Source organism: Pseudochaenichthys georgianus, chromosome 19 (genome assembly GCF_902827115.2).
Source record: "Pseudochaenichthys georgianus chromosome 19, fPseGeo1.2, whole genome shotgun sequence".
Lineage (NCBI taxonomy): Eukaryota > Metazoa > Chordata > Actinopteri > Perciformes > Channichthyidae > Pseudochaenichthys > Pseudochaenichthys georgianus.
Genome location: NC_047521.1, coordinates 20898114 through 20924301, shown reverse-complemented (window position 1 = coordinate 20924301; position 26188 = coordinate 20898114). Strand labels below are relative to the sequence as shown.

The 26188-nt window shown below is 40.0% G+C and overlaps 1 protein-coding gene across 1 annotated transcript; it reads left to right on the top strand.

The window, feature by feature from the left end:
• Positions 1 to 1040: 1040 nt before the first annotated feature.
• LOC117464736 (transient receptor potential cation channel subfamily M member 4-like) lies at positions 1041 to 25721 on the top strand. The gene is made up of 28 exons (XM_034107366.2): positions 1041 to 1293; positions 3284 to 3345; positions 3457 to 3634; positions 3971 to 4151; positions 9851 to 10020; positions 10438 to 10612; positions 11478 to 11542; positions 11655 to 11888; positions 13681 to 13783; positions 13881 to 14002; positions 14491 to 14784; positions 14863 to 14964; positions 15070 to 15198; positions 15447 to 15567; positions 16102 to 16247; positions 16613 to 16725; positions 16812 to 16928; positions 17057 to 17106; positions 17190 to 17428; positions 17973 to 18091; positions 18574 to 18706; positions 18804 to 18978; positions 19158 to 19323; positions 19400 to 19581; positions 23835 to 23967; positions 24087 to 24159; positions 25088 to 25181; positions 25278 to 25721. Exons 1-28 carry the CDS (start codon positions 1234 to 1236, stop codon positions 25307 to 25309), a joined length of 3768 nt encoding a protein of 1255 aa, XP_033963257.1. The 5' UTR covers positions 1041 to 1233; the 3' UTR covers positions 25310 to 25721.
• Positions 25722 to 26188: the final 467 nt, after the last annotated feature.

The window sequence follows — 26188 nt, the reverse complement described above, 5'->3', positions numbered from 1 at the left end:
TAAAGTATCGTCAACATATGTGTCATCAGCAAAGGTGGAAGAAGTACTCACATCCTTTACTCGAGTAAAAGTACACATACCATAGTCTTAAATACTCCGTTACAAGTAGAAGTCTTAAATATGAAAAGTACAGAATTATCCGCTAAATGTATTTACAGTCAAAAGTGTTATATCATATTATGTTATCCTGTTTTTATCACCAACAAATACATCAGACAGTTTATAGATTTGATATCTTCCCGGTCATCTGTATATTTGTCTTACTCTCTAATGCTGGTTTATTTCTATTTCTGTTTTATGATGTCTATATTTTAGAATGGTTTATTTCTACTTTTTTTTATTTGGTATTATGTAATGCCTTGTTTGGTTTTGTACTTTATTAATCCCAAATTGAGAGGATTAAAGTAGGCTACATTTTATTTTATCTTTCTGAGGCTAACGTGGTTAAGTTTGAGAATATTATTAAGGAATACAAATCCCTCTTTGCAATGTTTACCAGCCTCCTTAGGCTTTTCAATCAAAATCATTCAACTGGAATAAGTACAATATTGATACAAATTGATTACATGAAAATAAGATGTTATGTTCATTGTTTAAATGTATTCTATTGGGAACTCGGTACTAGAAAGATCACACTGTTGAGATCCGCCTAAGTAGCCTACTTTTTATTTAAATTATCCGGAATATTTTATATTGTTTTGTTTATATTGTTTATATTTGATATAATACTTTTCATTGCATTTGTAATGTTAATTCTCTTATACCACTTTTTAAAGTATTTAAAGTATATAATATAAAGTCTGAACCGGTCTGAACACACTTCTGCTTCTGTGACGAAATAATTTCCCAACAAATTGGCAGGAAATCTTAAAAGCTTCGTAAGGCTTCATCTCGCCATCCCTAGATAATAACAATTATATGAACTCATGAAGAGGTTTATAATCAGCAGCTCTCAGACAGTGGGGGTGACTGGCTCCTCCTGTTTTAAAGTGTTGAGGAAAATTAGAAAAGGTGAGCTTCTTGTGAAACCACACCTTCACCTGTGTGTGGTGTGTCTGCGCCACACCTGGATTCCTCTCTGGCTGCTCAGAAATGTTTGGAAATGGCTCTTCCATAGCTTCAGGTTTATTCAACCCAGTATTTTAGCATACTCACTGTAACATGGGCAGACCGAAACTGTGAAGTCTTTCTTCCCCTTATATCTCCCACTGGGGAACATAGAAAGGAAACACAATGAGAGACACAGGAGAAGGAAGAGGCGAAAATAAAATCGGCAAATCTGAGAAGGACCAGGTAGGCTCATAATCTCTCTGTTCCGGACGTGATTTTATGCACGTTTTTTACGGTTACAGTTTAATAATAGAGGAATTTAAGTGGAAGTTGTGATACAAGTTGTGGCTGGTTGTTATTCCCCGAGAGGCTCTGAGTCACAGTGACGCGAAGGGCAAACAGCAGAATCAGCTGGTCGAGCAGGAGCTAATACTCACGGTTTATGACGGACGCATGGACGACAGAAAGTAGCATTGCAGCTGTGTGTTTGTGTGTAAACAGACCCGTATTTGGTCGCAAATGTACCTAAAAAGCAGCTAGTGCTCATATCTGTGGATAGTTGTCAAACCGGCGGAAGTTAAGCTAGCTCACTTTGTTGCGGAAGAGAAATTACCGTTTAACATTTTAAAATGTACAACACTAACGTCTAATTTGCCGGTTAGAGTCATTGACAGTTGTAAACAAGAGCTTCATAGGGTTGCTTTTTGCCTACTTAATGTTACTTTAACTTTATTTACCCTAACTCTGACTGTACAGACACAGATAAGAGTACGCCCCTTATTGTACTGTGCTACCCAGCCTTTCACCAGCTAACGTTACGGTACATAGCCAACTAGTGGAAGAAGTATCAATACATTATTGTCAAAATACTTAATTAATAGTAAAAGTCTTACTTAAGAAAAGAACAAAGTTATTATCAGCAAAATGTACTTGAATGAAATCATGTGCAGAAAAATTGCCTTTGTGTGTATATTATTATTTATATATGTGACATCTCTAGATAATAGTGTTGCATCAATTAGCATGTTACTGTTGTAAACAAACAAAATTCTGAGTAAATGTCCTGCTATCAAAATGTTAATCAAGTAAAATAACACAGTATTGGCACCAAAATGTACTTTAAGTACCAAAAGTAAAAGTACACATTCTGCAGATTGGCCCGTTTCAGAATAATATATTATATGTTTTGATTAATTAATCAATTAATTATTGATGCATTCAAGTGTTATCAAAGCTGGTGAAGGTGCAGCTAGTTTTAATGACTTTGCAGCTGCAGGGTAGCTTTGGAATGTTACTCCAGATGTGAAGTCGTATAGTGTTTTGTATTTCAAAATATTAATCAAAATCTGCACCTATGAATTCTGGTGGGGTACAAGTACAAAGTCGCAACACATTTAAATACTCCAAGTAAAACTCAAGTATCTCAACAATGTTCTTAAGTAGTACTGTAAATGAGTAAATCTACTTAGTTACTTTCCACCACTCGTGCCACCTTTTGATAACTTTGTAAGCATTAGTGGTAAAATTACTCGGATCCTCTTCTTAAGTAAATGTACTAATACCACAGTCTTTACATACTACATTACTACAAGTCCTGATTTTGAAAATGTTAATTAAGTAAAAGTACAGAAGTATTGTAAGCTATATCATAGCTTGAAGTTAAAGCCTAACAAACATAGCCGCTGTTAATACCGGGAGATAAACATTCAAAAGATAAAACAAATATCTGTTCAGAATATAAGGATTTTGGCTCAGGTCTCACAACAAATATTTTCACTTGAAAGCACAGGTGTTAATAATAACAGAGCTGCATTCTGTTTAGGTGTGTCAGGTCTCAGGTAAGTGATTGTGCCCAATGCTTCCCTTTCCAGTACAGTGTGTAAAACGTGTCCAGTCGGGCCCCTGCAGAATGTAGCCTCCTGGATGCACAGAAGATACCTGTGTACAGTAGTGGCCTACGTGCCCACCACACACACTCGCACTCTTACACACACTTTAGAAACTTGGTCTGAAACTACAGCACCATGTCAGAATTCACAGCCAGGTGTTCAGACACAGAACTTCTCACCAGCTTTTCACCATCTCTGAGCCAAAGTCAAAGTTCTCACTTTAACATTTTCTTACGCCCTACTGCCACATAGTTTCCAAGCATAAAAGGGTAGGGATAGAGTTCTTAAAGTGGTAAAAGCCTGTGTTTAATTTCAGTGTGTTAACCTTTTGAAAATGTTTTCAGAGTTGGATCCCCAAGATCATCAAGAAGAGAGTGTGCACCACCTTTGTAGAAGATTCTCTCAGGTATTTTGAACTCTGTGCAGCACATTCCTCTGTGACAGTAATGTCTATTTATTGTGGCGATGCGTCAGGATGATCATGTTTTCACATGCGTTATCCTCTCACCTCTCTCAGTAATGGCGCGCGGTGTCAGTGCGGGGGTGCGAGAGATGACCACGGCTCTGTGGCTCTTGGAGACTACTTCAGCACAGCGATTGTCAACCGCTGGGTCAGCGCCCAGCACTCCTCTGAATATCCCACTGATGCCTTTGGGGAGTTGCAGTTTGCAGGAGCCAGCAAGAGGCACAGCTATGTGGGTGGCTTTTTGCTCAGTTCTGTTCTCTGAATAGCTCATTTAATGTTTGTCTCTATATTTTTAGATTTTATGACCAAATCTATTCTGTTTTTAGACAATTAAGATTCCAATGCACCTACTCTGTAGTTATCAGTACTTCCCCCCCCTTTATCTTCAACCTACTGCTGCACCTGAACACAAAGGGATCACATATATTTACTGATAAGCTACATTACCATTTGACCACATAGGACAGTTATAATACAATCAAGCACACATTTTATAATTAAATTGAAGTCAAATTTGTGTTTTATCCTCTACCCGTTTCAATGTTTTGTCTCTTTGGGATATCAGTACCTGCGTCTGTCATGGGACACCCAAGCGTCTATGGTCTACACCCTGATGACGGCTCACTGGGGTCTTTCTGCTCCTAACCTGGTGGTCTCTATAGTGGGCGGAGAAGGCAGGACAAAAGTGAAGACTTGGGTACGAGAAGTCCTCCGGCAGGGACTGGTGAAAGCCTCACAAAGCACAGGTAAACATTGTGAAAGCCAAATGAACGTTGAAGTGGCTAAACTGCAAACACTGCTATGAAGGTGGGTCATAGGTTACAGGCCAGTTAAACCCATGCACACTTTTATCACTGTGACTTTAAAATTCCTTGGGAAGCGATTTGTCTACAGCCAGCATATGATGTCATCATTTACAGACTGGTCCCCTTCACATTTAAAATAATTGTTTTGATGGGTGTGACTGTGCCCTAAATTCAGGAAATCTGCATCTTGCATTTAATATTGCATTGTTTCCTCAATAGTGCATAACATGTTTGAAAACAATCTTACATTTAATCTTAATATTTCCCCTTGCCTTAAACTTAACTTAACTCACCACCTTTCATTGGTTAATTCATTCATACATTTTTAGCTGCTTTTCCAGTTTGCTTAAAGGTGGGGTAGGTAAGTTTCAGAAACCGGCTCGAGTGCACTAAAATTTGACAACACACTCTCACTCCATAATCGTCCAGGAGCGACGTTTGGTCAGGGTCCCGTGGCGTGCAGTTGTGACGCTCCTAGGCTCCTTCAGCTTCATAAAGGGACGCAAATAGCTTTCAACTGATTGCAATGTATTCCCATCTGTGGCGGGATTTGACGCTCATGGGCATTCGTTTGTGTCGGCTGCCCTTAAACTAGGCAATGTGAGCGTCTTCTCATTGGATAACGGAGAATTGTACACCCGGAAGTAAGTATTCCCCTTACTGTCGATTGATTTTACAGTGATATCTGCACTACTCATCGACTAAAAAACACCAGATTATCCTTGTTAATTACACAACATTGATTGCTTTAAATTGTGTGCAATGCTTTTGTATTTTTCCTTTCGATTCGGAGAAACAAGTATTTTTTCGGAGTAAAGGATGGCAGAAGACACTACACTACCCAGAATCCCCAGCTATCGTTTAGGACTAGACCATGTGCTCTGTTTGACAAACCCCGTTTTTTTTTTTCACCATTCATTCCAATGGCTGGCGTCTATGTCACGTGATCTTCAAATTTCTCCCTGCAGGAAAAAAAAACATGGCCGAACTTCGTTTTATTCTCGGTGGAAAATGCCTATTTTAAAGTTAGTTCGGCCATTAAAATGCGTTTTAATGTCATTTTATGCGAGAAATATGAGTTGTTATTTCAGATTATGTGTGCAGTGGATGTAAAATTGTACATGATCTTTAGTTTGCTACTTATTACGAAGATTACTTCAGGAAATTGCGTCCATAGAACGTTTTCATTGTTACCAAGGTGGTTGCTAGGGACGCTGCTATCGATATTATTTCTGTTATGTTGGGTAACTGTTTAATGGTGTTATCTTTATTGCTACCCCCTTCCCCGTCAATGTATAGTGTTGGCCCACAGTGCAAACGTATTGGTTTAACAAAATCCGCATCTAAAGATACGTTATTTTCCCCTGTGCAATTCCAGTCTCACATCTCACAGTACATCGTCATTAACAAAGACCGAAAACATTTAAAAAAAAAAAAAAAAAAACTTTATTCCGAGTGTGCTTGCTTTTCTCTTTGAAAGTCATCACATAACGGCATTGTAATACACGGTTCGGCTGCATTAAATGTTACATATCTGCCGTAGTTCTGTATTTATAGAGCCCTGATGAGAAGACTTCTAGACAAACATGAGGAACTGAAAACGTGACGTGGATCATAAATATATCAGCCATTAAACAACATCTTACATTTCTTTTCACACAATACGTCTCCTTGCAGTATCAACACTAATTCGGCTGACTTTTATATTTCATCCAATTGGTAGATAGGCTGTATTAACACCATAAAGCAGCTGATATAAAGGGACACCTATTGGTTAAAGCATGTTATTGAATTTCATTATTTTTATTATTAGATATTAATAGGATCCCTATAAAGTATATTCATTACTTGTTATTCTCTACGAATAGTTAATTAAAGACTGTATATAATGAATATTTTGCACATCCCTTTCAAGATTTTCTAAAGTTTATTGACATATCATATAGGCCTACACAACTATGGTGTAGTTATGCATTGAATGAAAAACTTGGGTCGCATGTTCCTCAATAGTGCATTTCAAGACATCTATCAATATTTGTGCATACCTCCAGCAATGTTAACTATGTTGAAGCACTTATTTTAACTGATATTATACATATGTATTATACTCTTATAAGATGTATGTAGATATTTCATCTCAGGCCTTGTCAGGGATTGAACAATCAATAAATAAAGAACACAGAATTGTTAAATATAAAACACAGAATTTGTGTGATTATACTAAATGATTTACAAATAAACACCACTGCATATGTACAACTGTTACACATGCTGATGTAACGCAAATGTTTCCAACTTGCGATCAATAAAGTATATCTTATTTTAAGCTGATCGATGGCTACTGCCATATTTGCAAAATTTGCCTCTGAACCTTGACAAGTGCATGTTTCAGGCGTATCAATTAATGTAATGTAATGTAATGTTATCACAGGGGTCACAAACATAAGACCAGCTGTTAAATAAAGCTCTTCTGACCTTAGCTGGCATGTGGGTATATATATTAATGCTGCCCATTATGGGCACAAGCCATTTTCACCCATTTATTAATTATGTTTTAAATTTGAGTGTTTCCTATCCCCAAACCTCCAGGGATGTACACAGTTTAATACTGGCAACTTCTTATTATGGGAAATACGAAAACGTCTTTTAAAACTACAACTCCCAGTAGAGATGTGCCATGGATGGAGAACATGTTGCGAAACACAATAGCCAGCATGTGTAGTTCTGGAGACGGGGTGGGGGAGGGGGGGACGCGGTGGACCCATTCAAATCCAGTTTTGGACAGTCTGCCGTGGTTCCATCCCATTTCAAGTGCTGTTTTGACCCTCGGAGTAACCCTCGGAGCACACTCTCCAATCACAGAGCTTGAGGACTATCATGGGGTTTGTCAAACAGAGCACATGGTGTAGTCCTAAACGATAGCTGGGGATTCTGGGTAGTGTAGTGTCTTCTGCCATCCTTTACTCCGAAAAAAGTATTTGTTTCTCCGAATCGAAGGGGAAAAATACAAAAGCATTGCACACAATTTAAACCAATCAAGGTTGTGTAATTAACAAGGATAATCTGGTGTTTTTTAGTCGATGAGTAGTGCAGATATCACTGTAAAATCAATCGACAGTAAGGGGAATACTTACTTCCGGGTGTACAATTCTCCGTTATTCAATGAGAATGGACGCTCACATTGCCTTTAAGGGCGGCCGACACAAACGAATGCCGTGCTTCCATGAGCATCAAATCCCGCCGCAGATGGGAATACATTGCAATCAGTTGAAAGCTATTTGCGTCCCTTTATGATGCTGAAGGAGCCTAGGAGCGTCACAACTGCACGCCACGGGACCCTGACCAAACGTCACTCCTGGACGATTATGGAGTGAGTGTGTTGAATTTGAAAGTACACAGCCGAAAAGAATCCGCCCCTTCCTTCAGACTTCGGCCCATTCCCAAACCGCTCCCTACACCCTACCCCTCCGTTTGCGCGTTCACGCGGAGGGTCCGCCATATTGAGGGCTGTTCCAAAGCAACGAGTGTGGAGGGGGAGTGGGCTATCAAGCCCTCAAACAGCGAGTCTGCAGCGGTGCTGACTTGAGACCGGTCTCTACCTGACCGGAGTCACGCTGTGTGTGTCCGTCAGGAAACACGCTGTTTATAAGTAGTTCCAGCAAACATCCACTGATAAACTGCAATGTTAACAACCTCATGATGACCTCATATGTTTTTAACTTAGGATCAAACCTGTGTTTAGTCTAGAAAAAGGTAAATGTGTGCATTTTATTATAAAGTTGTGTATATTTACAGACCGTTGCAAAAACTAAGAAGCTTATAAACATCAGGTTTAAAACTAAAAGAGCTTTGAAACACAATGAAATATGTTTGGAGTTTTATTTGAGTTATTAATTTAAACTTTTTGTCTAAGAGATGCTGATTTGAAACCGTTGTTAGATACAGTTTCGGCATTTCCTGTTTCTGCCGGAGAGAGGGGAGGCCGTCCCAAAGCTTGCTGCTGTATTTACTCCCTCCATCTGACAGGAGGGAGCCACGTTGAGCTGCGAGTTTGGCTACAGACGGAGTTCACTCCATCACGGAGGGGTAGGGTCGAGGGAGTGGTTTGGGATTGGGCCTTCCTTACAGAGCACCTCCTCCAACACGCATGAACGCGCAATGCACGCCCAATGAGGGCACGAGATACATTTGTGCGTGCACGAGATGGAAGGCTGACAGACAGGGCGGCAATCCAATCACCGATTGGTTGTACTTTTTACAGCACCACGGCTTCCACAGATGACATTTTTTTATGGATTTGTTGTCAAAGCACTTAAGATATTCATTGCTATCAGGATGTTAAGAGCATTCCATGGAATATAACAAAGTGTATCTCGAGCCGGTTTCTGAAACTTACCTACCCCACCTTTAATATAGTTCAACATTTCAGCAGGAATTATTGTTTTTACAGATGGCAATTGCTTAAGAAACCTGATATATGATTCTGGGCCATACCATCTTCACTGGTTCATCATAATACTTACTTACCTATTATACTGTGTATTTGGTTTTCAAAAAGGTCTTAAATTAACTAAATTAACCTTGAAGAAAGCCTGAATTTGCCTTATGTTTTATTTTGCCCTTATAAAACAAATGCTTCTAACGGCATTTCACTTCATATGTCTAACCTTTATAGCCGTATGTAACTTTAATTTAATTATTTTTTCCCCCTTATGGTAATTATAGTATTTTGCCCACCTCTTTTACATTTTAATCTCAACATTTATTTATCATTAAAACATTAAAATCACCATAATTTCATTATTATGTAATGTAGATAGAGAGAGATGCACATTAAGTCCTCTAAAATGTGTAAACATTTCTAAGTAACAATCTATTCATGGGTTTTCTTGAATGACACAGAAATACTCATGGTGCTTTTAGCAGGAAAAATACAGCTGTTAGTCGTGTAGTAGCAGTACAATCTAGGACTCCCTGGGGTCCGATCCTAATTTGGTACGACAATGGCCGTTTCCTCCTCACTCCTGTGCCAGATGCAGGTTGCAAACAGCGATACTGATCTCCTGTCACCGAGGTCACTTTAACAAGATGTCTCCAAATACATTGTTTATACACAACACTGTGTAGATGTGTGTGTGTACCAACAAGGACTGTTGACATGGACATAAAATATCAAAATAGTAGTAAACATTACGTAATAAATATATATTTAGCAAAGTAAACAGATGTTAAATGTGTGTTGAGGCTGTATGTATATATATATCTCCGTGATAGTAGCTTTTGATGTTTTCTTTTCCATGTTAACTTTTCTTTTTTAAGGTTCCCATGGTTAGATGTTGTTACTTAGCATTTTCCATGATAAAACACTTAACACAATGTCTATGGTTCTTGAGTATAAATGACTGTCTATCTCAAATAGACTAGATTAGATTAGTCCTAATCAAGAATATGTAAGTTTATTTACAATTAATTTGAAGGCTTTTGTAAATAGGTCTTGGTCATTTACCTGATAGTCAAGAGGTAAAAATGTTAGCTTTAAACGGCAAATTATTATAACATTTCTCTTCCTCTTAAGAAGTTACAGCTACCACACAGTTTCTGGTTTCTTCTCCCCCTCACTGTTTGTCTGCTCTTCCCAGGAGCGTGGATCCTGACGGCCGGCCTGCGTGAAGGCGTGGGCAGGTGTGTTGGAGAGGCGGTGAGGGATCATGCCACCGCAGCCTCGTCTGTGTCCCTCAACAAGGTGGTGGCGCTGGGTATCGCTCCCTGGGGCTTCGTCCACAACCGAGAGCAGCTGGTCAACCCTCAGGTTGGACAGGTTTTCCTATACTTCATTTACAAATCTGCACTAATTATTCTAAATGAGGAAAAGACTAGGTCCCAAGTTAGGTCTCCCTTGAAAAAGAGATCATTGATCTCAATGGATTTTACCTGGATAAATAAAGGTTTTGAATTGAATTGAATTGAATTGGGGTTGAATTATTTTCTCTATTACAACCAGACCTTGTCATTAAGGGAAGATGTTGTTCAGCTTTACGTGTCAAAAGTAGAAGAACTGTATCGTATGTTCTTCATTATCTTGGTTCCCAATTGTATTGCTTTGTTTCTTTTACTGTGATTCTCTGTCATATGTTGGAATCTAGTAAACACGGGCCTCTAATGCACATCAGATATTGATTTTATTCAAAGACACCTTGCTATATCATAACTTCCTTGTTTCTTGCAGGGCAGCTTTCCCGCTAAGTACTACGTTGAGAACACGTCCCAGGACTCCTGTTGCCTGGACAACAACTACCAGGCCTTCCTACTGGTGGACGACGGGAGTGTTGAGCGCAGGCAAGAGACTGGATTCAGAGCCAAACTGGAGGACTACATCTCCCATCAGCGCACAGGCATATGGGGTGAGAGATAATATGATTAAATATAATGTTTGCTATTATATGTAGTATCAGAAAAGACAGTTTTTTTTTCCCTTCTTCACTTAAAATGTGACACCAATGACTGAAAAAAGTGTAACTTAAACTGTATTTCCTCTGTTGTTTTGTTTCCTTCCTACTGAATTGCTGGTAAAACTGGTTTTGGAGAACCATGCATGAGGAATGATGATGGATTATCTTGAATCCTGAATAAATAGTAGATTTTCAGCTTTTCTGCTGCTGCTATTATCCCTAATTGTCCTTGTACTAATGTTTCAGTAGTGTAAAGTGTATGTAAAGAAAACAAAAATATGTCCAAACGGCACAAGGCTCTTTTACCCACGAACAAGTCCTTGCTCATCCATCACCTCTTGTGGTGACCTTTCATTCATGAATGTGTTGAAAAAATGATCCTTCGTTATCTGCAGAATGAAATCCTTTACATGTCACAGCTCTTAAACATGTCTAGTCAAGCAGAGATTTAGGCAAAAATATTTAACGGCGTGCTCCCTCTGTGTTGTTGCCTCTTACGTTACAAGGAAAATATGCTTAGTTTGTGCCAAGTCCTGCATTCAGGATCTAATGTCTGCATTAAAGTGAAGTCTGTATAAACAAAGAATTTAGATAGATAGATAAGTACTTTATTGATCCCAATTTGGGAAATGTTTGCGTTACAGCAGCATAAAAGACAAGGCAATGAACATAAGAGAAATCAAGAAACTAGAAATAAACAATTCAAAATATTTCTGAAATAGTAATAAAATAGCGTTAAAAAGTAAAAAAATATACATGTGGAAATAAATGTACCAATGCAGTGAAGGAATTAAAATGTTAAAATGTATTTCTGTAGGCAGCGGCAGCATCGACATCCCAGTCCTATGTATGCTGATATCAGGGGAGGCAAGCAAGCTGGAGGTACAGTTGCTGCTTTTTACATAGAATAAATCATTTCAAAAGCACAATTTACTTTTATTAGGGCTTTTGTATTCCATCAATATTTTTGTTTTCTTTTTCTACTTTCCACCAGAGAGTGGACCTCTCTCTGAAGACCTCCATGCCCTGGCTGGTGCTGGCTGGCTCTGGAGGGCTGGCTGACTTCCTGAGCGACGTCCTGGAGAACCTGTCCTCTGCCCCCACCGCCCAGTCCTCCTCAGAGGGGGACGGCGAGGCTGGGCCCAGCGTGGATCTGAAAGACAGAGTGGCAGAACGGGTTAAGAAGCACTTCCCCTCTGAAACGGAGACGGATAAACTAGTTGAGAGGGTAAGTGCTGAAGCATGTTGTCATTGTGTTCAGGAAGGAGCTGTTTTTTCAGAGGCTACTGGCTCAGATTGCCGTGACATTTAACTTTTAAATTCATGGCCTCCTGGTGACACCTTGACCTTTCTTTTCTTTTGCTTTTTATAAGGTCGAGATTTCAATATTACTCCCACAGGATATATCAGCATTCCAATAAACATGCATATACTCCCAAGTGGAAAAGTATTTTCTCTTGTACCATAACCCCCAGGGAAAGCTAACATGTTAAGCTCTGCTGCAGCTGCTAAGGCTCTAAGAAAAACAGCCACATGGTTTATTTGTTGCTCATGTCATCCAACACTTTACAATGGTTGCATTTAATGAACAATTATTGTGCCTCTACGGAGCCTGTAGACTAATAAGAGGATTATTCCTGTAACAAAACAGACTGCAATAGGATTAGTTGCATCTGTCTAGCCAATAATGTTTAAAAGAAAAATGCCTTTAGTGATCCTCCCAACTCTTCAGTACATATCTGATCAAAATCACTCTTATACATGTTTGGACATTTCCAAAATGCATTGTAAAAAGCTGTGAAGTATCTTAGCTGCTCTCTATTTTAAATCAACGTCAGCTCCTCTGCACTACCAACACACCCTCCTAATCGCTGCAGTTTTATCAACAGCCCATGCTGCGTTCAAAGACTGTGGCTGGTTATTGTTAGTGCCATCATGATTATGTACTCAATAAATATAACAGATGTGTCTACTCCCTGCCTATTGAGTATCTGTTTAACTTGGGACTCATTTGATACCCACTGTTAATCAATGGTTAATTATTACTGTTGATGCTTGACTCCTAATTCCCTCATAACATCTTTAAATGCCAGACAATCTGCTCACTCAGCGGCGAGTCCATTCAACGAGATCATTACATTACATTGCATTTAGCTGACGCTTTTATCCAAAGCGACTTACAATAAGTACATTCAACCAGGAAGACACAACCTTGAAGAAAACAGAATCATATAAGTACATCAGGTTTCATAGAGCCAAGCATTTCAAGTGCTACTCAACTGGTTATAGATAAGCCAGTCCTTTATTAGTATATAAGTGCTCTGTTAGCAGTTCTTTGTTAGTAATTATATCGCTCTAGGTGGAGTCGAAAGAGATGAGTTTTCAGTCTGCGCCCGAAGGTGTATAAGCTTTCTGCTGTCCTGATGTCAATGGGGAGCTCATTCCACCATTTTGGAGCCAGGATAGCAAACCCACGTGTTTTTGCTGATGGGAACTTGGGTCCCCCTCACAGCGAGGGTGCAGCGAGCCGTTTGGCTGATGCAGAGCGTAGTGCACGCGCTGGGGTGTACGGTTTAACCATGTCCTGGATGTAGGAAGGGCCAGATCCATTCGCAGCATGGTAAGCAAGTACCAGTGTCTTGAAGTGTATTCTAGCAGTTACCGGAAGCCAGTGGAGGGAGCGGAGGAGCGGCGTGGTGTGGGAACATTTAGGAAGGTTGAAGACCAGACGAGCCGCTGCATTCTGGATGAGCTGCAGAGGTCGGATGGCACATGCAGGTAGACCAGCCAGGAGGGAGTTGCAGTAGTCTAGGCGTGAGGTGACGAGAGCCTGGACCAGAAGCTGCGTCGCTTTCTGGGTCAGCTGGGGACGTATCTTCCTGGGGACGTATCTTCATGGCTTTGACAGTTCCCTTTGTCACCCAATCTTTCTTCTTCACTGTCTGCATGTCCGTCTCTTGCTCAGTATCACTATTGAACTCAAATGTGTACTTTTCCTGTTTTTTGTCTCCATATTCCAGGCTCTGAGCATCTACCAAAACAGAGACTTAATTACAATCTACCATGGAGAGCTGGAGAGCCCCAATGAATTTGACACAGTCCTGCTCAAGGCACTGGTGGGAGGTACATGCAACTCGTTTTAAATTATGAAAAATGTCTGTTTTAAGTGGCAACACGCCTTTATTTTTGATGTTTTGTGGTGTGATTCTGTGTTTCTCAGCCAGTAAGCATCGAGCGTCTGTTGATGACAGTCCTTACAATGAAGAGCTGAAGCTAGCGGTCACATGGAACAGGGTCGACATCGCCAAGAGTGAACTCTTCAATGGAGACATCCAATGGAGGGTGAGAGGGAGGGGGGAGACATCACATGAGATGAGAAATACTACCACTCTAAAGTAAATGTATTATGTGTAGTGTTCTGTATTAGGGCACAACTAATCGAAATGTAATCGCAATAGCAAAATTGGTTGGTGTAATTTTGAAATTGCAGAAGGCATAATATTAGACAGACTACACATCGTATTCTTCAGACTTAATTTATTTTATCTTTGTTTGGTACAGATCCTTTAAAAGGAATCTCGCCATGTGGATTTAAAAAATATCTTTCAATAATGATGACAATCATTTTGTAAAAATGTCTCCACTATTGTAAATCATATCGTAATTGCAATTACAGTCAAAATAGTCACAATTAGTTGTTTTTTTTCTAACTTGTGCAGCCTTATTTTGAAGCCCTTTTGGTAATTACAGCACTTAAAGTTCTACTCTGCAATGGCATTGGTACGCAGTAAGTATTGACCTTATATTGAAACCTTTTCCCAATCAATTAGTATGAAGACTTGGAAGACTCCATGACAGACGCCCTGGTCAACGACAAGCCTCAGTTTGTGCGCCTCTTCACAGAGAATGGCCTCAACATTCTGGACTACCTGACGTATGGCCGGCTGGAGAACCTCTACCGCTCCGTGGCCGACGGGACGGTGCTTTACCATCTGCTTCAGCGCCATCTAGTGGAGAGGCTGGGGTATGCAGCCCCTGCACCCACATTAAACCTGCAGGACTCCACTAAAGTTGCAGCAGAGAACGTACACAGTGGCAGAGTGACGGATATCAGCCTTTTTGAGGTTTGTTTCTTCTGACACAGGCCAGGCCAATGAAAACAGAACTTGTGTTTACACTTGAATCTTTTGTTCTTTCCTTAGGTTGCAAGGGTCCTGGAACTGTTGATGGGTGATGTCTGCCAGCCGTTTTACTACGAAGCCTTGGGATTAGAACAGATCTCATCCAAGAGGAGAGCTCTTAGGGTAGCTTTGCTTAATAAGTAGACGGATATCAAAGTTAATAAACAAATGACGTGGACTTGCAATTATTCTGACACCCCCTCCCCTGCTTCCTTTCATCCATCCCAGCGGGCCAGTAAGGTGCTGCGAGGAGACTGCCTGTATCGGGACAAGCGCTGTCGCTACCCCTGGGCTTCGCTCTTCATCTGGTCTGTCCTCCAGAACCGCAGCAAGATGTCCACATTCTTCTGGGAGATGGTAAGACTTTGAAGACATATAAAGCAATAATGTGTTTCTTTTTTAAATTAGCACTTGATAATCTAATCATCTGCATTCTTCTGGTGCAATCAGACCCAGAGCTTGATTAGTAAATATCATTTTTCTAACCACCTGAGTGATACAGAAGAAAAACATTCATGGACATCCCATTCTTAGCAAACATATTGTATCATTGAAAGTTGTTGTATGACCTGAGTTTCCTTGCTGTCTCTCTCTCAGGCAGGGAGTCGGTGCTGTGTGCTCTGAGTGGCTGTAAAATCCTGAGGGAAATGTCCAAGCTGGAGGCCGAGGCTGAGACCAAACTGTCCATGAAAGAGCTGGCCCAGAGGTTTGAGAACCTGGCACACGGTGAGAGCATGAACTAGTCTTCATATGGACAACTATTTATATATATATATACTGTAGTCTGAGTGTGAGTGTACGGGAGAGTGACAAAGTGATGGGAAGAAAATGTGGAAGTTCATGAAAAAGACAGATCTTTGAGTTTTGATTTTTTCAAACTACACATCAGTCTGATCTTTTTTAATCACAATATTGCGTGTTGGTAATGCCAGGGGTAGGATTGTTTGACACTTTGTCGTAGTCTCGTCTAATTCATGAAAAACAAAAAGTCACATATTTATTTAATGAAATGAACACTATCATGAACCTTCAATCCACTAATGTTTGAGAAAACGTGTAGCAATGATGGTCAGACATTAAGTTATTTTTTAGCTGTCTGCTTTTTAGGAATTAATTGTTTTGTTGCCTGTGGAAATCGGTTGTTTTTTACAAAGCAATGCATGCACATCCTGTTTATGATGATTGACTTTTTGTCAGAATAACTTTCTTGCTGAATTTCACTTTTCTAAATGAAGCTCTGTCTGTGCTCTCTCTTCTCAGACGTCTTCAGCTCTTGCTATCGGAGCGATGAGAGTCGCTCCTTCACGCTGCTGATTAGGAAATCTCCATTTTGGGGGGGCACCACCTGCTTACAGATGGGCATGGGCGCTGATGCACGACTTTTCTTCAGCCATGACGGAGTGCAGGTACGTCACTGTTTTCAAAGCTGTGTGACTAACATATCAAAGACAACATTGGAACCAAATCAAGGGCTTTATTGAGGCAGTTTAACAAGGTATCTGTTATCCTATTAAACGTTTGATACTGTAACTTGCTAACTTCCCTTCCCGAGAATAATTAAATAGATCAAACCTTGTTTTCATACAATGTTTAACTGAAATAGTCTTCTCTTCTTTAACATTATTAAAATGATTGCAAATAACATCACTTGAAAATGAAGGAATAATGGGAATAATGATAATGGAATTTTGATTTAATACAAAAAAAAGCACCTTTTTATATTGAGAAAATACATTGCAGTTGGTGAAAATGCTCTACATTTCTCCTCCAGTCTCTGATGTCTCAGATCTGGTGGGGTGACATGAAGAGGAGCACAGAGGTGTGGAAGCTCCTGCTCGCCTTCTTCTGCCCCTTCCTCTGCTACACCAACCTCATCCCCTTCAGGTAAAACCCAAATTAGTATCATTATTTAGTCATTCAGAATTGTCAGATTTCCGCACTGATCCTTTACTTCATGCTCTACCTCACAGGAAACAAAATGACCCGCACCAGGAGGACGAGGGGAAGCCTAGCGATGACGGACCGGGCCACGACAACGACAGCCTCTATGGTGCCACCGTCTTCTCTTTCTCAGACATCAAGCACATGTAAAACTCTAACATGTTTATATTTTTATCATTTAAGGAAAAGGGACCACATTGCTTTATTGGTTTGTTCTAGGAGAAATTTCCTTTTGTCTATTGATTTTTTTAAAAACGTCTTGTTATTGTAACAGTGAAGCTGACACGCAAGGATCACACACTCCAAGGACCGCAACCATCAAAGGTGAGCTGTCTTTTAACGCAATGCCTCTTGCAAAATAAAAATGAGACAAACTACTTAACAATGGCCGATGACCTTCCCTACAGGCCTACCCCAGACTCACAGACCTCCAAAGCGTCCGTTCATCGTGTCAAGATGGCGTCAGTTCTGGTTCGCTCCTGTCACCGCATTTTTGGGCAATGTTATCATGTACTTCCTGTTCCTCCTGCTCTTTTCCTATGTGCTGCTGGTGGACTTTCTGCCCCCGCCTCCTGCTGGTCCAGCCATCACTGAGTATGTGTTGTACTTCTGGGTATTCACCATCGTGTGTGAGGAGTTCCGAGAGGTGAGTGCAGACAGATCTTAGTTATAATTTATACCAAATGAACGCCTCCAGATTTACCTCCCCTCTCGCTATCACTGCCTTTCTCTTTATTCATCCATGGCCTTTCCCCAACCAGGATAGTGTTGCGTGGCACAGTTGTTGTTGTTGTTGTACAGAATTAGTCAAAGCTTCATTTATGGTGTCCAACTTTTCAGAAAAGGAGAAAAGCTAGTGTTTTCTTCCAGATATAAAGCTATACGGACACTCAAGTCTTAAAGAAACAAGTCCTTGTTTTCCCTTCTCCTTTTCATTACATTTAAAAACTAAATTTGTATTGAAGCTTTGACTGTAAAAAGAAGTATATTTGGTACAGCTCTAGCAGCTCAGATTGATCCACTTACCGTTGACAGAGGTCGATTTTCACCAGATTTCAGTACGCACAGAATATGACAGTGTGTTGGATTAGAGTCTCACACTACCTCTAAAGAGCTTTCCAGTATTTTGCACTATCTGGTGATTTTGTGATGACAGCCCTATTTCATCTATGCTCGATGTTCTCCCATAGACGTTCTTTTTGGGGACAATGAAGACTCTGCGTAAGAAGATCAGAGTGTACATTCAGGACGTGTGGAACAAGTGTGACCTCGTCGCTATCGTGCTCTTCATCGTAGGAGTAATCCTCAGGTATAGACACTTCAAACATATTATATAAGTATACGCAAAGTTTAAAAATTATATATATCTCATATATGATTATGACAGAACTCTACACTATTAGTAAAATTGTCCATGAGTTTTCATGTTACAGAATTACAAAGATTAATTATGTTTTAATTATTGTGTTTTAAGACTCTTATTCTCAATGGCTTGGGCCCTTCAAAACAGAGCAGTGTGTTGTGATATATGTGACAATGTCAAAGAGTAGACGTATGCACAGTTTAGCCTAATGAGATTTATGTTTATAAAAGTTAGAGTTGGTTACAGTTATAATTAGGGAACTTAATGCAGTTGCTAACCAAACTGGACATAAATCAAAACAACATGACAAAATAAAAATCACAAAGGATTTAATCCTCATGTCTCGTGAATTCAATCGGCAGTCACTCTTACATTTCACCCACTGGATGGTGCTGTTACCTAACTGTATTTTCTTCACTGTGTTTTAGGATGTTCGACTGGTCCTATGAATTAGGCCGCGACATCCTGTGTGTGGACTACATGGTCTTCACTCTGCGTCTCATTCACATCTTTGCCATTCACAAACAGATGGGACCAAAGATCATCATTGTTGGCAAGATGGTGAGAAACAATCCCAAACGTTGACATCATACCAACCTTACTTAGTAGGATGTTTTCATTATATTGATGGAAATCTATTTTATTTTTGCTTTTTCAGATGAAGGACATCTTCTTCTTCCTGTTCTTCCTCATGGTGTGGCTCATGGCATACGGAGTAGCCAATCAGGCTTTGCTGTACTCCTACGACCCCAGCTTGGAGCGCATCTTTCGCCGGGTTTTCTACAGGCCGTACTTGCACATCTTCGGACAGATTCCTGTGGAAGAGATGGATGGTAAATGTGTTTGTTTGTGTGTCATGCAACTGATCAAAAGTATTACAATATTACAGTTTAAAACCGGTTTAAGAATGAAGTATGTATCTGAACTTTTGTTCCACATCCATTGCAGCTTTTTAAACTTCACGGTACGAACGTAGTTTAAAACCTTCCTTTTATTTTTTTGTCAATCTCAGTGGGGAAGGCCTGGGACATGCCTTGCACACACAACGTGACATTGATTAAGATGGGCGAGGAGCCCTGCAGGACGACGTCTAGCAACTGGCTGGTCGTTATTCTGCTGATTGTTTATCTACTGGTCACCAACATCCTGCTCATCAACCTGCTCATCGCCATGTTCAGGTAAGAAGATGGCTGCCCATCAGTTTGTCTCTGTAGCTCCACATGGTTTAACTCTGCTCTCCTTCTGTCCACCCAGCCACACCTTCTCTGAAGTGCAGGGTAACAGTGACATCTACTGGAAGTTCCAGCGCTACAACCTGATTGTTCAGTACCACTCCCGTCCTTCCCTGGCTCCTCCATTCATCATCCTCTCTCACATCAATCTCTTTATCAAGAGGGTAATCCGCAAGGTGCCTTCCATCAAGATCTACCACTTTGGTAGGTATTTCAACAGCAATCTTAAAGGGATAGTTTGGATGTTTTGAGGCAGGGAGGTACTTATCCAGTCCATGTACCTGTTAAGCGCGAAGGTCCCCGCCGGCGGGTACTTTTTTTTTTTTTTTCACGACACTGTGTCTCAGGGGATCTTAAAGGAATGGTCCACTCATTAGATAATTAATCAAAACTTCAGTATTTAGTGAAACGTTATGTTTAAACCATACCCTGAAGAAATCAGCGATATTCCCCGGTAAATAATGATTTTATAGCTCTTTTTTATCAAGACCTGTATATTCCGTCTGGCCGCCGCCATGTTTGCCATTTTCAGTAGTCACGTGATGGTCGTGACGTCATCCATGCGTTCACTTTGTCAACACCAATGTGAAGAGATTGGATGGGGGAATTCAGCCATACATATCAGTATGACAATACGACACCCTCTGTCCTAAGACCCTCACATCGTACAAGGAAAAACTTCCGAAGAAAACCCACAGTTTATAGGGAACATGGGAGAAACCTCAGGGAGAGCAACAGAGGAGGGATCCCTCTCCCAGGACGGACAGACGTGCAATAGATGCCGTGTGTAAATTGAAAAGATAATACATTTGCAACATAGGTAGTCCAGATGTTTGGAAATGCATGTGTGTATAATGGGAAGATGATATAAGATACTATATGTATGCATGTAGTACCACCCTTGCTAGCGATTCCCTCTCTAGTTTAGCATACTCAGCTTCGTTGTCCCTGGCCATAGAATCACGATTTTATGGGGCCGGAAAAACTGGGGGGAAATACACACTAGCTGGTACTACGCTATATGGAAAGGCCACCAAAAACTGTCCTGGCCTGGACGTTAAAACGGGGCTAGCCGCTGCAATGGAAATGCGCTATAACATACCTTATTCTTACTCCGAGCACTACTTCTGCTCCTCGATTTCTCTACTGGCCGAACTGGTGTCCTGGTCGGTGATGACACCAGAAAGACCGATGGTACTGCATTTCCATTGAGTAATGGTTGTTCTTTAAATCCCATGTTATGTTTTATCATACTCTCAGAGTAGTCGTCCGGAAATGTGAAATGTTCGCTGCATACATGAGCCTGTAAATCTCTCGGTTCGGGCCGGCCACATTTCGCTAGCCACTGCCTCCGAATGTACTTCTTATGCTTACCTTTTGGCAACAGATGGAACCGAGCATTCCGTGGATTGTTCCTATCCGAATTGTGGCAATATTTCGCGATACAGTGAGGCATATTTGAATAGAGAAACTACAGTAAATAACATGGAGATCAACGTGTCTTCGAAAACCAAACGCATGGATTACGTCACGTCCGGGAAATGGCGGCGCCCACAGTGTTGATGTTATTTCGGTATATAATCAGTTTAAAATCACTGATAATGTCATCGGATTAAAAAAAAAAAAAGAGAGAGACTGGCAGAGACTGGTCTGTTTTATCGGATGATAATTTTTAAAAAATGAGTGTCATGAGCATACCATTCCTTTAACAGAGGTGGGAGTAAGTCCTACATGTGCAAGTCATGAGCAAGTCTCAAGTAAATCCCAAGTCACTGTGGTGAGAGTCAAGCAAGTCAAGTCAAGTCATACACAATTCTGATGAATAAGCCCAGTTTTCGCATTTCAATCAGTTAAAAGACAGTGGTTATGAAAATGGATTTAACCCACACTATGATCTTCATTACATACACAGTTAATCATTGAAATCTAATTTAGACCGATGACAATCATATTGGATTCATATTAACCCTAGAACTGCAGACAATATAGCTAGGACTCAATCAAAAAGTCTGTTCAAAAAGGCAGAATTCCAGGTAAGAAAATCATATATGGCATTTGCCATTACACATATTTAATTTAAATTTCTGTTAACACTAGAACCGCCAACAGCGTCAGCACCTACATCGATATCATTTTCAAATCATTTAATTTGTTTCTCTTCATAATTTCCTTATAAACTAAGTAGGACGATTTAAAACTCACTTAATTGGGTTCATTTAGAAATTGCTTCAGTTAACATCATAACAGATCAAAAAGTTCATTCATTTTACAATAAATCAAGGAATGATGCACTTCTACAAACAAAAACAACATAATTAACACATTTAAACAAACTACTAAAAGTAGATGAACTACATTATTCAAAAGTTTACAGTAACTTCTGATAATAACACATGGGAAATAAACGAGGCATCTCTTTTCCTCTCTCTCCCCTTCTCCTGACAGCCCGTCACTATCGGGGTTAGTCAAAATGAATCCCTTGGAGGTTCTAGTGTTCATTTACCGTTTTGTCTTCTCTTTGCTTAATCAATTTGAAACCAAGTCTAACGTAGCTTAAATTTAGCGTTAGCTTTCTAGCTAACACAACACATGCACGCACCTTTCTCCATGGGTTTTTTTGTAGTGACGAATGAAGTTGGATGTTGTGGTGGTCGTATCACTGATCTTTATGCTGCAGACCCTGCATACCGCTGTTCTCTTCTTATTAGCGTCACCGACAACATAATCCTTGAATCCGAACTTCACTATTTTTGGAGTAAAGCTAGCCGCTGCCATGTTAACTGAGACTCCTGCCTTCTAGTGGGTTGCCAGGTTTGCGCGCATGGCGCTATAATCAAGTTTTTTGAAAAAACTAAATGTAATATCTCACTACAAAAACAAAACGCAAATATTTAATTTGAAAAAGTCAAGTCCTTTCAAGTCATCTGTCTCAAGCTTAAGTCGAGCCTCAAGTCATGAATACCAAGTCCAAGTCAAGTCTTTTATCAATGTTAGTCAAGCAAGTCTCAAGTCCAAAAATATGCGACTCGACTCAAGTCATGTGACTCGAGTCCCCACCTCTGGATCTTAATATTTAAGAACCTATTAATGTGTTATACCAGATTAACGGGAATAATCTCAGCTAACTGACGATACAAACCATTTTTACCAAAACAAAACACAAGTCTCATAAGAAGCATCTAAATGACCCGAGCGAAAAATGCTAACCTATTACTGCACCGATACTCACTCCTAGCTCCCTTATTACTTATCCTAGGTGCATATCCAACACATCGTTTATGATCGCAAGGAGACACAGAATCTAACGGTGCCCACCTCAATACTGAAAGATACAAACTCCTGACGTTATCAACAAAAACGTACATCAAAACAAGTGGCGCTAGGTAGCCCACAACGCTAACATGTCTTACCTTGGTTTTGTCTGGTCTAAACTGGTCTTCAATGGCATTAAAACGATAACAACGATGGTGTAGTTAATCCATAGGTTAATCCAATGTGACTGCCTCTCCTTTGAAATGTTCTGATAATCCATAAGCAATAAAACAGCTTTTCCGTTGCTTGATATCAGAGCAGCGATATTTCTCCCCTCTAAGGCAAGCTAGCATGCGCAGAGAGGCTACCATTTTTTTTTTTTTAAACATGAGTCTATGGGAAGATTTCCCTTCGATTCTATTGGCTCTAACGGTCAGAAAGAGATATCAGATGTCAAAATTGAACAAGGGGGGCCAGAGATACGGGAAATCCACCCAAATGGCCCCAGAAGAGGTTTTGTTTTGCTAAATCTGTCTAAAAAGGTCAAATATCACTTGTTTTGCATCAATCTTGATACAGGGTACTTATTATATGTTGTACTTTGGATTCCTAAAGCTTTTAGTCTACCAACCCATCATCCAAGGTTAGTTTCACTATAAGTACAAAATATTTTTTGGACGGACACTATAATTTACAGTTTTTTACCATGTTCAATCTGAAATATCTTTAAAATAAAAAACATCTATATTGATTCTGACTTTTCTACATCCAACTCACAGGTTTATCATTACTTTGAGAAAAAAGATTATTAATTTAACCCTTTTAGAAGGGAAGATATGGTCATTTGTTCTGGGAATGTCATTTTCGAGCCTGAGACCTGAAAAACAGGCTTAGGGCCTAACAGGCAAAGCATCGTCTTCCATATACTAAAATACACTGATTATAGATATAAACCTCATTCAATCCCTTCAAAACATATAGAATATCCTTTCAAGTGAGTCTAATTAATATAAAAAATGGTTTCCCAAATGCACCAACACATTTGACTCCCAGTTGGCTTTTATCAATGTGTTGTTTTATTTGAAACTGCCTTTTCCCCCCAATTTAGTCAGTGTCCTCGAATAGTGTCATGTAAGAGGACTGTATCATTGTAACTCCCACATCATCTTCAACTTGCAATCAACAAATCCTTCTCTTTTCTTTAGTGTTGCAGTTAAAAGGGAAAGCAGCCAACAGGCTCATGACGTGGGAAACCATTCAGAAGGAGGACTTCCTGACCGCCCAGAACAAGATCCAGAAGAGCAGTGACAGTGAGAGGCTCAAACAGATGTCTGTCAAGTGAGCACACCTCCCTATACCAACACTATGGCAGTGTAATTATTTATGTCATGCTCCATAATACATAATCAGTAATAACATAATAGTGAATGTGTCCTTTTTTTCTCTCCTTTTTTTAGAGTGGATGGTGTACTTAAACACATGAGTGAAGGCAGAGACTTCGACCACAGGCTGAGGGCTCTGGAGAATGAGGTGAAATTATAGCACCTTTTTAAAGTATTGACTCTCACTGAGATTATTATTCTGTACCATTTGTGTTGTTTTTGATACTTTCACATCATGTCTTGCACTCAGTCAACTTATCCTATCCAAAGGTGACATAAATGTCAGCCAGCTAGATATAGCAGGGCAGGATGACATGCATCCCGACAACTAGAACACCATGTTCTGATATTGTTATCACAATATGCATTATTTCATATGTGAGGAAAATCACACATTTTTTAAAGGAATAGTTTGCTAATTGCTGAGAGTTAGATGAAAGTATTTATTCTACTTTTGTTTGTACGTTAAATATGAAGCTACTGCAACTAACTGGGTTTATTTAGCATTATGAGGGCAGCTAGTGTAAAGTGTAAAAATGCACTGTTTTCTCTTGGGGTTTTATGACCTGGTATGTCTTGGTTTGAACCAATAATTTCCCTGAGTCTCCGTTGGTTGTTGAACTTTTTTATCGTTTTCTGTACAGATAAAAAAAGAAGAAGCTGTAAATCTAGTGAGCTGGTGCTGGTATCTGGATTTCCGTTTTAGAAAGAGCCATGCTAGCTGTTACCACTTGCTACCAGTCTTTATGCTAAGCTAAGCTAACTGGCTGCTTGCGATAGCCTCATATTTAACAGGTTGATATGAGGTTTCCCAAAATGTCAAACTATTACTTTAAGTTAAGGTTAAAATGGGACCGCATGATATCAACTAGAACCCTCGTTTTTTTTTTTTTAATGATCTGCTTGCATAATTAAGGCGAAATCACACACATGCAAAATGACCAGGAAACTTCAACATGTAGCCTTAGATAACGTCATGGTATTCCCATGTAATAGATCCTCACCTCAGGTGTGTACTGCATGTAAAGGCACACATTTGCTCTCTTCTGATCTCTTCTTCTGATCTTTCATCTCAGATGGAGTACTGCTCGAGTGCTCTCAGCTGGATTGTGGATACTTTGGCACAAGGCAGCACGTTCAAACCTCCTCGGCCTCCTCCTACAATAAGAGGTACAAAATCACAGCATACATTTTTATTCTCAATTGTTTCCTGTTGCTTTTTGCCTTAAGTCATTCATGTGTAACTTACCGTGTTCTGTTTCACAGAGGCGTTCCCCTCCTCTTCCCACACTGCCTGATCCAGCCTTCACTTGCTCAGGGTCGGTAAAAGACAAGTGTTTTTACTTTGGCTGCTCCCATGCTACCCACTGCCATGGTCATCACTGGACTCACTTCAAGTAGTTTAATTGTTCTGAACTGGAGTATAGTAGCACTTGTTACATTATTCCAATTACAAAGTAAAGTGTATGTATTTATGATGTAGCATGACATATTGCCTGTATTTTGTTTGTCAATGCTATCATGTTTTTATTCCTAGAATACTGTTTCAAAGGTTTTTATATAGGGTCTTACCGCTATATTAAAACTACAATAATGTTTACAGGACACATTACTGTTTAATACTTATGTTCGGGCAAACTTAAATGTTAAATCATGTTTTTGTATTGCAATTATTTTATTATGTTCAATAAATTGTAAACAATGGTATAAGGAGTCAACTATGCTACTGTTAACGGATTAACCCTTTAGGGGGAGATTTTGTGACATACACGACATCCACTCTCAAGAGCTAGCATAGACAGTTAGCTTAGCACAAATACTTGAAACAAAATGGCAACAGCTACCCTGACTCAAAATATGTTAATCAGTGTCAGTTACAGACTGAACTATTCCTTTAGCTACACTCTCTGGAGCGACGCGTCAGGTCAAAGGTCAAACATTGAAATACCATAATCCCATGAATCACTGAGGGAAATTGTGACTTAAACATAGGAGTGAGGTAGTTTGATATACTGTAGATAGAAGGGACATGTAAGTGTGAAAGGTGTACGTGGTGCTGAGTTTCAGATTGCAAGAGCTCTATTGAAGGTCACATAGTGGAGCAGGGCTATTGAAGGAGGCTTCACTGTAAATAGCCGGCTGGGCCACCTGTCAATCGCAGCAGCGGGTCGCACCGA